Genomic DNA, 13,495 nt, shown 5'->3' on the forward strand with positions numbered 1-13,495 from the left:
CAGCTCAGATTAGACCAGTGACCCCAAAACTTATAGGTGGAAATGCTCCAGCAAAAACAAACTCAGATAATTTAGGATACAGGGATTCAAGAAATAGCACCTTCCATCCAAGCCATGGTGTGCATTTTTACACAAATACATCATTACACTCATACAAAGGCACCATCAGCATTACACCAGGTACCCAATAGCATTAGCAAAAGCAGAAACAGGCTACTTGATTTATTCAGTTAGAGTAGGAATGCCTGCTCTGATTTTGTGGCATCTGAAAATACTCTGTAGCACAGAAGAATTGCTGGTAATGGTTAACAAGGATCATATTCTGTGCTTTCACTTAGCACTTAACAGTAAATATTTATAATGTATTTCATAGACAACAGGGATTAAATAAATAAGTTATATCAACCACTGTCTCAATTGTAAACTTGTAAATAACACTCACCTGTGAACACTTGAACATTATCTTTATATATGACATTAACCTAAGAATTTCATCCATCAGCTTCTGATTATAATTCTGTTTTCAAAATAGGGTATTTCTTTAACAGAAGCAATTATTTATAAAACTGATTATCAGAGGTTATCACAAAACATGCTGATATTGCAGTTATATTCTGATAACATGCCCAACACAATTAAAGGAAGCTTTAAAGATAACTCATGTCTCCAGCGCTATAACATACTATTTAGACAAAGTAGATTTGCAGCATATTTTGACTGCATTTTCACTTGACAGTTTCATATACTACATTTAGGTTATGCTATCCTGTGACAACCAGATCTCACTAGGTGATTTTTACAGACAGTGAAAGGAAATACAAGGAGATACTGTTTCATAAAACACAACATGTGAAGGAAAGAGTGCTTCATAGAGAGAACAGCCAAGCAGCAGCCTTTTAGAGAGAACTAGACATTTAAATGGCCAACATCATCTGCAGGACAAGACAGGACAATCATACTCATCTCATCCCAGTACAGAATTGCCCTTCACATGGCAGAGTTAAATGCAACCTTCCTTCACAGGTGCAATACATGGCCTGCTGACAGAAGTAGGCTACACATATAATATTTATATTTTGCATGTCAAGCTGCACGTTTGATCTACTGCAGTGAATTATAAGGAGTTTTAATTCAGCTTCTGTAAAATTAGTACATTTGCATTATAATTAGTACATCTTCATTCAGCATTGTGCCTCTCCATCAATGCTTGCTGGCAAAACGAATCCATTTGAGAAACCCTCGCCTGTGATAAGGCTCACAGAAGATGTAACAGAATGCAAACAATTAACAACAAAACCATACAGTAGAGCTGAGCCTGGTAGCACAAGCCATGCCCTATGGAGCTTCTTTTCAGTTTTCAAGCCATTAGTCAGCTTAAGAATGACTTTTCTCCAATCGATCTAAAGCATCTGGATCCCTGAGAAACTCTCAGCTAGAAAACTATTTTTCTGTTGCCTTTCTGGGAAAAACAGGGCTCAGCATTAACTAAATTATGCTAATACTCAAATGAAATAAATGCATATATGAATGACAGAGAAAATGTACATAAAACATTCTCTAAGAGCATTCTTAGTTGTCATTTTTGCCACAAATGAACTCTTAAGCTGTTGTATGTTTTTTTGTAGTTTGTTTTGGTGGGTTTTTTTTAGTACTCTCCTGAAATTCATTCCAACTTCAAAACCAAACAACAGACCTTTTTTTTTTTGTCATCCTTCCCATTGCCAGGGATGTTAAGAATTAACAGAAACTGCTGGCATTTGGATGGGTACATATGCCTAAATCTAAGGAAGTATGCCCCAGGTAGTTCCTCTCCCACAGAGAGAACTGAGGGAACTGAACCTCTGCAGGCTGCAGCCAGAAATCTGTGGGCAGCACATGGAAGGTGACTGTTCAATAGGCTGGAGAGAGTCACAGGTTAGGAAAGGTGCCAGACAAAGGTGGAAAAAATCTGGGATACAGTTGTTTGAAACACATTATTTGTGCAATGCAGCATAGAGTGGGGGGGGGGGGGAGGAAAGTGTGCTACAGTTACTCTCCAGGTAGAAAAGTCAAAACATGTTTGCTGAAGCACAGAGGATCTTAAGACATTACAGGCCAAAACCTGACAGTTCATCATACCTTAGACTGTATCAGTAACACTGTCTGTGGGCTCTGTACTGTACACTAGGTTAACAAAATTATGCAGATTAAACATATCCCAGCCTCTCTTTTCCTTTCTTCCCCTCCCTTTCTCCTTTTCATGTAGTTTTCCTCCTCTTTCCTTTCATGCTTTTTTTTTCTTTTTCCTTCCATTTCTCCCTTTCTTTTACCTTTTCCCTTCCCTTTCCCTTTTCCCTTCCCATTTTTACACTGACGCTTTCCTGGTTATTTTTAATCCTTGTCATTTCAGAGATTCTAACTGACATTCGGGTCTCCCTTCCCATCCTTACAATTCCATACACACACATACAGATAACTATAATACACATGTATATATTTTCTGGTGCCCCATGATAATGACAGTGGGTTTTTCCCTGAGAAATGAACACTGGAACAGATCACCTGAGCTTACTGTGGAGTTTCCATTAGCTGAAGGTTCTGGTGGAAACAAATGGACATACACCTTTTGGACAAGGAACAAAGAGAACAGATTAAGTTAACTTCTTGAAGCCCTTTCTCCTTATTACTCCACCCTTCCAAATTCAAGGCCAGAGACACATGCAGAAAATCAGCAAAGTAATTATATTTGAAGACAGCATGAAGATTGCCTGATCTGACCCCAAGAAAGCAAAGTCAGTGGAAGGGAGAGGCTCCTTTTACTTCCATATAGCACAGACTCACACACAGGTAATGTACTTGCTAAAGCAAACACAATTTCTTCACTTACACAACTGTTACATTTACTTGCAAATTTAGAGAAGAAAATGTCAAAAGGTGATTACACATAGCAATGAACAGAAACACCCACATTTCTTTTACTACCACTCATAAGAAGTATGTGTGTGGGAACACAGTTTACTTAATTCCTAGAAGTCACAGTAGGACTGTGGCTGTCCACAAATTATATCCGACTTACTGAAAAAACTTCTGAAACTTTGGAACACATTACTATATATTTAAAGTTGTATTAACAAAGACTGCCTGTACCACAGATTATAAGCCTAAAACACATGCAGCGCAACCGTTACTTTCTATTTTCTTATCACCTGGCAGAAATTTGAACTATAAAACATTAAGTTCCCAATAGCTGTTGAAACCTATGCAATTGTCCTCAGGTTTCCTATCAGAACTAAGCTTGCTCACATAGTTCCACAATAGTCAATGAATAGATCTTTATTCTGTCTCTGGAGGAAAAGACCAAGTCCATGTTGAATGTTCTTGTCCCAAATCTTAATTAAATATCACATGCAAGAACAGAGCAACACTGAAACCTTCCTAAAAAGGCTTGAAAAGACAGCTACAACCTAAAAAACAGCCCAGGGCCCTGTCTAGGAAACATGCTGTTTGGAGCCAGCACATACAGTTCTCTTGATTTTGGCCTCTAATTCATGAGCTTTTCTCTTTCTGCAAGTGAAAATTTTTTTCTGAGGGCAAAAGATGAAAAGCCATTTTGAAAACAACTCTGTCAGATTCCTATCCTAAACGTCAGTCTTGCGTGGATCCACTTCCTATCACATCAAAGGCTTCCCAGGCCCCCAGCTGGAATCACTAAACATATGGGCTTTGAGACATTTCACATCATTTCATTACTACAGCCCTTGAAGATATAAAGAGTTTCCTTTAATTTTTTAGCTATTCTAATAATTTATTTGCCATGTACTGCTGCTTACAGTGGTTTGAATGTCTGGAGTACTTCTCTTCTGGAAAGGTTTAGTAGCAAACCAAGCATTTTTCATCTCCGAAGCTCTCGCCATAGTTATTATTCCATCCATGGGTTGAAAGGTTAACCATTTAAAACAGAGGACGTTCATGTCTTATAAGAGTTGATAACATTTCAAGAAAGGATAACAAAGGAGTTTGTGGGAACTATTAGGCTGGAGTGAATTTATTGGTGTGTAATTTTACAGGTACAACTACTCCTTAGAATCTCAGTAGTACTGAAATAGATCCCAAGAGGACAGGACTATGACGTCTTATGTTTTTTTTCCAAAGAACTACAGAAGAGCACCAAATGAAAAGCTGAGGGACAAAGCTGAGCATGGTTACAACATATATGCTCAGCAAAGGGCAAGATCTCTTGTGAATCTATGTCTTTAGTGCTTAATATGAGGGACTAGTGAAAGAATAAAGTAATCCTTATAACCTTCTCCATATATAATGAAATGCAATTCTATAATTGCATTGAAGAATACAATTACTTGGGACTTGGTCTGAAAAAAAATGAAGCAACAGGAGTCTCAGTAAGCTCAGCAAAGGGCAATGCAGAGTCCTGCAGCTTGGGATTAATAACCCAGCAGAGGCTGGGGATCAACCAGCTGGAAAGCAGCCTTGTAGAAAAAGACCTGGAATCCTGGTAGAGAACAGACTGGACATGAGTCAGTGCCTTGGCAGCAAAGGTGGCTAACAGTATCCTGGGGTGCTTTAGGAAAAGTGATTACAGGGTGAGTGAAGTGACACTTCCCCTGTCAGCCCTGGTTATGGCCACACCTGGAGTGCTGGGTCCTGCTCTGGGCTTCTCAGTACAAGGCAGACATGGACAAAGTGGAACAAGTCCAGCAAAGGTCCATAAAGATGGTAAAGGACTGGAGCACCTCTCATATGAGGAGGCTGGGAAAGCTGGGACTGGTCACCTTGGAAAGGCTCATGGAAGGATCTCATCAATGTGTATAAACAACCTGATGAAAGGAGGAAAGAAGATAGAGGCAAGCCCTTTTCAGTGGTATCTAGTGAAGGTGCAAGAGGCAACCAGCACAAATTAAATGCAAGAAATATTAAAATGTATTAATATTTTAATATTTAAGAAAAATAAAAATGTTTTTCACAGCAAGGGCAACTGAACATGGAACACGTTGCCCAGAGAGGCTGTAGAATCTCCATACTTGAAGATATTCAAAACCTGACTAAATATAGTCCTGAGCACTCTGCTTTAGCTGGTCCTGCCTGAAAGAAGCAGTTGGACTAGAGAGTCTCCTGACATTGTTTGCTGTCAACACCTCAAATATTCTGTGATTCTGTATAAAACCAGGTCAATCTTCATAAACACTATCTTCTACCTTAATCCACTATACGATGAAAATCTGAAGTATGGAAGGTAAGGAGACCTGTGGGAACTTTACAGAAGCACCACCAAGAAGCTTCAACTAAATACAATTCCTTCAGGTTATGTAAAACCTTTCCTTTGTAGCAAAACGTTAATTAGAAAAGCTCAATTACGGTCTTTAGAAATATCCATGTAAAGACACTTGTAATAATTTCTTAAGCTAAAATAAATAACCTCAAACTCCACCAACATGACCCTGCTTCTAGCATCTAAATAAGAATGAATTTTCTATTTTTAAAATATAAAAAACCTGCATTGCTAGAAGTTGAATATCCACCCACCTCTGTTCACTGAAAACCCAATCATTAAAAAGGTGTGTGGGGGAAGTCATTCCAGTTGAATGCCTTACCACCAAGAAACCAAACCAATCTCAAGGCAATCATTTGCTCTCTAGTTGCTGATGTCCTCTATAGCAGAATCCTTTGTCTCCCCCAACACATAGATTATACTAAACATCAGTGCACTGAACAGTACAGGAAATTAATAAGGAACTTGTGGCCAACCATTTAAAATGTAAATGCTTTAAAATTATCAAAATCCCAAGTTTAAATTTAGTCAGTAGAGGTGGCATGCATCCTGTAAGTTAGGTCATGACTCTTAACTAGCGGTCAAACACACTTCACAGGACTGTTTCTGAGAGAAGTCAACCCCTCTTCCTTTAAGTCCATTCTAACCACAAGAATGCATCCCTAAATGGAGAGCTTAAAAAGAACAACAATAAGTGGACAAAAACTTTGGTGCTCTGTGGCTTTGAAAAATTCCCTGTTAAAGAAAAGTCATTTTAACTTAGAGGAAAGCACAGCAGCTAAGTGAAACAAAATTTGTCCTCTTAAAACGAGGTCATTTTAAAATTTAAAATGAGTAATTGTGGATTTAGAAACCTAAAGTACAGGCATGTAAATATTTTGAACTTTTTATTTTAAAACAGGCTTTTCATCCTTCCTAAATCAGAGAATCTTGGTGAATAATGCTATCCCACTGCTATTTTGGTACAGCAACAATGAATCATCTCTATTACTCAACACAACCATTCTTAAGAATGCTGGATTACCATGACTTGTACCAGCACTGGTGTTCTGGCATGAGTGTCTAGCAGAATTATACAGCAGTTGGACCATAAACATGAAAATTTTTAGGCGCACAAATGGGACTCCTGCTTCTCAGTTCCATGTAACTATTTCTGGACACTTATCACCTAATGAACTGTAGTTTCTGAAACTCATCTTAAATAAAAAGTAGCAGCTACCACACTGAAAAAGTCTCCTAAGTCTCTCTATCTTTGTGGAAAATATGTGAATGAAAAACTAAGACCTATCTGGGAACTTGCTACCAAATTTCAAGTAAAAATGAAAGTTTTTGTTTCAAAATTTTGCTAGTCTCTCCCAGTAATTCTAGTTCAGATGTCTTGTACCCCTCCTCTCTTCTAAAGCTCAGTGTCTCTAAACTATTCTCTCCTAGCACATACCAGACATCCTCACCAAGGCAACACTGATACCCCTGCTAATGACATCTCATGAGAAACAGGACCTAGATGAGAAACTGTCCAACAGTGAGAGACAGGAGACTTACAAATTGTATTTTTTATTAAGGGGTTTATTCCTTATTTGACTTCTCATGAAAATACAAATAATAGTTCTTTTCATGTAAAAATATACATTTTAACATACTTTACCAAGTCTCTGTCAGCACCTTGAATGCACTGAGAGGAACTGCTAACGCTTTTCCCCCGACTCCCCCGAGTTTGGCCGTTCAGGGCGAGTTCTGGCACTGCACAGCTGTGAAACCTTGGGTAAGACTGTGATGAAAGTGTTGTGCAAGAGTTGGGACAACCCTTGTTAAGCACCTTTTCCCTTCACTTGGGAGCTATACTAATGTCTAGACTGAATTTAAGACCAAGTCATATTACTGGTATGCCTGTGTCTGGCCAGGTACCTCATAGATCTTGAACTCACAGATTTGACTCCCTGGCTTAACCTAGGACCTGGCTCATCAGTAGAGACGCACCTGCAGATCTGAACTCTTGGCTTGACCCTCTTTGCTGTCATTGGACCTGGTCTGCTCTCTTGGTTCAGGTATTGTGGGACTTCTCCTTCATGGCTGATACCACTGCCCCCCTGCATTCCTTGCTGTCAACTCCCAGATCAGCTCAGTTGTGGAGAAGATCACTTTTACTTCTCCTTAAGTGTCAAATTCAGTTGTCAAATGAAGAGGGAAATAAAAAGCAAATGACTTTTCAGACAGCACTTGATGAAAGGTGGGTGGTTCTTTCTACCAATGTTGCTATTAATTCAGCCCAAAAACTTTTAGAAAAACATGGTATGTTCATATGTGTAAGTATAAAGATCAGTACTCACGCAGAAGTTGTCTGCATATCATGCCAGCTTTTGCTAAAGTTCTGCTTCAGTTCATTCATCAGACTTATGCCAAGTTTTTGTTTAATTTCAACCAGGTGCTTCTCTTTGGCTGCTAGCACTTGCCGCAAAGTTGAAATTTCATCCTCTAGCTGAGGGAAACAAGGAGAAAGGAGAAAAGTATTAGCCTGTTCCCATAGAATGATAACCACATACGATGTTAAAAGGCTAAATGAATCTCACGAACTTGTGCTTTTCGTAGGTAACTAAAGAAACAGAGTCAAGTGCTTGTGGAGATCACAAAGGCATGCCCAGAACAGAGCTGACACTACATTAAATTAACGCCTCAAACTGTGTCACCTATGTGCACCATCACACACATGCATTTGATAAGAGAGAGAATTATCCAGTAAGGAAGCAACTTCACCCAAATCTGCCTTAGGGCATTAGGAGTCTCAAACACCAACTTTTCGTTCAATAGTAAAATGGGAATGGACAGGACAAGAGAAGACTGGAAAATTCAAGCAAATATCTGTCTTTGAATGCACAGGCTTTTAATGTCACATTTGCAGATTTTTAGTCTTCTGGTCCTGAAAAAAACAGATGCAAACTCCTAGGAGCAGGTTAAAAAAAATTAGAAAAATTGCATGATAATATATGACTTGAGAGTTAAATATTATATCCTTGTCATATGAGTTTTATTTATGTATTTTAGGCCCTACATATTTCAAAATTCTAACATAAAAATTTATAGATGGTCTATTTACATGAGCAATCAGCACCAAAAGCATAAAAGCAGTCAGAAGACAGAGCAGATTAGTCTTTCCAGACATCCTAGTATTTAACAAAATTCTGTGATTTCAAGCTGTAAAGATGCCATCCAACCCAAACAGAGGAATGCAATTCTCCCTGCAGAAGACATTTCTTTGAAACATTTAAACAAAGACAGTGTTTTACCAAGGCAAGAACCAGAAGACAGGTCTGTAAGAAGTCTGTGAGAAGAGGGACTGCAGAATTGTCCTGCCATTGGCTCAGAATCCTGCTCCTTGGGCAGCACTCCTGCAAGTGAGCAGGGGTTTGCATTCTTCACCTGGAAGCCTCCCAAGCCAATCTACACAAGCAGCACATAGAGATACTGAAGCTAACAAGGGCAAGTGACACCAGAGCAGCTGCCTTTCACTTCGGGTTTACAAATTCCCTTACCAACTGTATTCCTACCTCCATATGTTAGTAGGATAACATATGGCAACTTATCTGATTACCATATGTTAAGTTCCCTGGAACCCCAGTCTCCCTGTGATTTAACTCCATAGGCTGCAGGGAATGATGCAAGAACCAGCTGAAGCAATGCTGACCTCTAAGGCTATATTTAGGACATCAGTACCAGCATTATTTTTATTTTACACATTCATGCATTCTGATTCACTGTAAAACTGGCTGCAAGCTCATTGTTCTTGAAAAAGTTTCATCCTTGAATCCCCCAGCTATCAGTTTCTTTTCTTACTACCTGCTATTTAAATATTCAAGCAACTCAGGAATTAAGCAGCAAGACTACGAAGACTAAGGAAAGCCATGACCTGAGTGAAGCAGGTATCAGTATTCACCAATGCCTGTGATGCCAACACTTCACCAGTAAAATACACAACAATCCAAATGGCTTTACTCCTCCCCATGTCCTTTATGCTCCATTATATTCCTAACCTGCAAATGGAATACTGTCAAGAGGCAGCTGTCAAGAGTCTGTCTTCCGAGAGGATAACTGGTTAAATGCTTATAGAAAGAAAACACAAAAGTCAGCATTCCTCAGGCAGTAGTACAGAGCTCCTTTTAGTTGTTTCCCACCAACAGCAAATCCCTTAGTGCACAACTGCCTGTTCAACACTGCTAAAGAAGTTAACTTAAACTGATGCCAGGACACTCATGGGCCAGCACTAGGCTGATCACTAGGTTGTTGGATACATAACCATTTCAGGGCTTCTAATAAAATTACTTTCCATCTGTTCCACTGAATAGACATCTAAAGCTGTGAAGGCCTAAGCAAGCATTAGCCATGTGCTCAATGGCATAAGTATGAGCAACCTTTTTGACTAAAGAAAAGTAATTTATTATTTATAACATAGCAATCAGTTTTGAATTGACAAAATCCTCCTCAACTTCCATCATTTTGAAATAATGACAGATACAAAGCCGCCCTCAAGTACTCAAATATCACTGACTGAAGACTCTGAAGCAGGTAGAAAAGATTGGGGACTTACAGTCTTGAAAAGCATTTAAGCACGTAACATAGCTAACTCTCATGGAAGTTAGGCATCACCCGCTTAGGCATTTTTTAAAAGTCCACTTTTATAAATGTAGACTCCATTATAAAGCTAGAGCTTAAGTCAGCAGGAATACAAGCTTCTAGTTCTCATGCTTCCCTTCTTTCAAAGTGCAACAGAGTCAGAAGAATACAGATACATCATACAGGGACAAAGTTCCCTGCTCCCGTAAATTTGCAGCAAAAGGTATTAGCATCTTTCCTCAAACTGGCAATGAACAGTAACACACACTGCTGAACCTGTGCATCAGCTAGATCAAACCAGATAGCTGCTTCTGTGAAGGTGTGGGAGGGGGAAGACACCAAGGAGTAAATGACTACTTTCATGAGTGTAATGGAAGGACAACTGACAGCAGTGAGCAAGGTAGCTCAAAATCTCAGCCCCCAGGATGACTCAAGAGTCACTGTAAAATGCTCCTCACAGTGAGGGAGGTGGCAGGGCAGAGGAAAAGGGAATCTGTTCTGCTAACAATCTTCTGGCTTTATGTGAAGCTTTTGGGCTACAATTTTCTCCTATTATTCTGAAAAGTCAGACTGACCTCTGTAAATTCAAATCACTGTTAGAAGTTTCTGTAAGAGTTACTCATTGTAGTTGCATTGTACAAATCCTAAGGCTTGATTGCAGTCAGAGCCCTGCTGTGTTAGCTAGGCTACAAGAACAGAGTTAAGTTCATGCTCTGAGAAGCTTCCAGTAAAAAGAGATTACTAGCAGGAGAATAGGAATAGAGGATACAAAAAAAATCTGCCAGAAAAACAGCAGTGCTTGTTCCTCTCCTAATGTCAGAGTGGGAAGGTGGAAGAAAACAAAGAATATATACATTAGACACACCACACAGAGATGGAACATACATTTTCTGCTTAAATAAATGCATAACAGGTGCTCACAAAGAGATCCCCATTATATCAACTACTGATAGCAGAATTAAGGATGATTTTTACCTCTCACAACAATAAGAGAGATGCTTGTTCCTACAGGCTCAAACAGGTATTACGTAGCACATAAGGACATGGAAGAAAACAAAACTATCATTGGTGGAGCAGAAAGGGCTTGTAAGTAAAGACAAACAGCTTTTCAAAAGGAAACATTACCCAGTTACCACATTATCAAATTTTTCTTTCTGAAGGAGGCAAGGTCACACATTTTTTGCAGACTTTTCTAAGATAAGCCTCATTTAAGTTTAGACTTTTTTCACTCTAAATTCAAGTTTTCCAAACCTTTCTTAGTATAATTATCAGTTTTATTTTGTTTTTAGGCATCAGCTGTATGCCAGTAAACTGCTGTGAGGAAGTCAGAATATAATTCCTAGGTCAGTCAAGATCATAGTATTTGACAGGCAATCTCTCACTTGAATGTTAGTACATTAATTAAAGCATGTCCACAGCATGAGCGACTGAGAACTCTTTCTCCTGTGGCAATCAGTAAGCAGAAAGGACACCCAGAAACATCTGAGATTGATTCTGCTGAGAGAGGCATATCATTCTCAGATGATTACAGTAAGTTCTGGCTTTTTTTCTTCCTTGTCTCTATCTGCCTGTCAAGTCCCCTTCACCAGAGAAGAGAATCACAGAATGCCTGAGGCTGGAAGGGGGACCACTGAAGGACATCTGGTTCAAGCCCTACCTAAGGATGGAGACTCCAAAATGTCTTGGAGTACAGTGCTCAGTCACACACACATTAAGAACATGCTTCCTTATGGTCAGGGGGAACCTTCTGTGTTTCAGTATGTGCCCAGTCCTGATGAAAAGCCAGTGATGAATATGCCAACTCCTAACTGATGTGATAAACCAAACATGTAAACTTTCAGCTTCCTCCTGATTGTTTACAGATGTGACAGGATCAACAAAGAAGTAAAAATTAACCAGTAACTCAGAAACACAAGGACTGATAAAATACTAAAGTGAAGAAACAGTCTTCTGTTTCACTTGAAAATCCTAAATCACACTGCAGGTAAGTAACTTGAGAGTCATTAAAAATGTTACTTCTTAAGACTACATTGTACTACAACTTAATATCAATTTAAGTATTCCAATTAAGGCAAAACCAACTCTTCAACGTCATACAGCTGTGATTTGTTATTTGACTCATATTAAAAATAAGTAAACCCACAGTTTTCCCCATTCTCTCATTTTCCATTTCAGAATTTCACTTCTTTTTCTGCGGTATTCAGCCCCAGTAATTAAAACTATTGTCTAGATTGTAGACCAAATCTAGACAATCTCTTTAATCTTTCTAATAAAGAGATCACATGGTTCACACCTTTGTCCTCCCATCTCCTTATTATTTTTAAGCCTCTTCACAGTGTCCTGAGTTCCAAACTCCTGAAAAAATATTACCTTCTCAAAACATATCAAAGGAAACAAAAATGGGATAAAATTACTGTGCTTGTTGTCATCAGTCTCCTCTGTAACCATCATCACTACCTTTTCCTCTGACCACCACAAAAAGAATCTTTTCTATCAGGTGGCACAACCACTGTAACAACAATACCACAGATCTAATGAGAACACCTTTCACTTTTTTTCAAGGAACATTTATAAATAAAGACATGTCTTGACTAAGATGGGAAGATGCATTTGACTTTCACTGTACAACCATCAAGTAGAAGATATTTAACCTTTGAAATACAGATACAAGAAAATTAATTTCTTTACATGATTGTAGCCTAGAATAGTTTTACCAAAAAGGAAGGGCATACCTTTATGATGTATACTTCATCCTACAATTAATAGCTTCCAGTTTACCGAAGTAGAAACAGTAACACTCCCAGAAATTCAAATTCATTACCTTGGCTAGCTCAATCTTCAACTCTTCTTTTTCTTCTTCAGAAATCATATTGCTGAAATCAACATCAGTGACCACATCTTCATCTGCTTCATGAAGTGACTGAGTTTCCAACAGGCCTTAAAAAGTTAAAAGGTCAAGACAACCATTATTAATTATTTCAGTTATGGTACTGGCCTCCCCTAAAATCTAAGAATGATATAATATTCACCCACTAGGAAAAGAAAAAAATCAAGAAAAAACAACCTTTTCCTTCTACAATCATTTGCATTCTGCTCCTCTTTGCTTCTGAAAAGCTATTGGAAGTATCAGAGGATAATGTCTGCACAGAAGCAGTTTAATATGTGTAAGCACCACTCATTCCCAGAAATCAATCACCTTGGACCCTACTAATCCCTGATAAGGCATTTTCTTCCTTCTAACAATACAGAAGAAAAAAAGCTTTTTCTTCTAAATAAGAAAGCTAACTAATGTGGATTACTGATATGAAGAGTAGCAATAGTACACTGAATAATAAAGGAAGTCTATTACTGAGCCAAGTTTTCTCTAAAAGTACCTCCAATTGCAGCAATTTGAAACCTTACAGACGAACACAGTTTGCAGAAGCAAATGCCACACCTATTGTTCAAATTTTCTGAATGTTAGTGAGAAGCATTCCTTGATTGCTCAATCTAAACCTGTGAAGAGGGGACAAATACACTGGACCTCCAGTTACTTTCTTCTTTTGCATGCCCAAAACGAGGGTGAGTATGTGTAATAGGCAAGATAAGTGCATACATAAATGTTTGCAAGACCTGGGCCTGCCT

General features: G+C 38.7%; 1 protein-coding gene across 1 annotated transcript in view; it reads right to left on the minus strand.

Annotated features, from left to right (window-relative positions):
• TPD52L1 (TPD52 like 1) overlaps window positions 1-13,495 on the minus strand; it is a gene marked incomplete at both ends in the record, with an annotated part of 41,819 nt that overhangs the window by 16,279 nt on the left and 12,045 nt on the right. Inside the window, 2 exon segments of the mRNA XM_082302583.1 lie at window positions 7,594-7,742; window positions 12,693-12,808. Of these exon segments, the coding sequence (XP_082158709.1) occupies window positions 7,594-7,742; window positions 12,693-12,808 (265 nt within the window).

This window comes from Coloeus monedula (assembly GCF_965178545.1).
Source record: "Coloeus monedula genome assembly, chromosome: 2".
In the NCBI taxonomy this organism is placed as follows: Eukaryota; Metazoa; Chordata; class Aves; order Passeriformes; family Corvidae; genus Coloeus; species Coloeus monedula.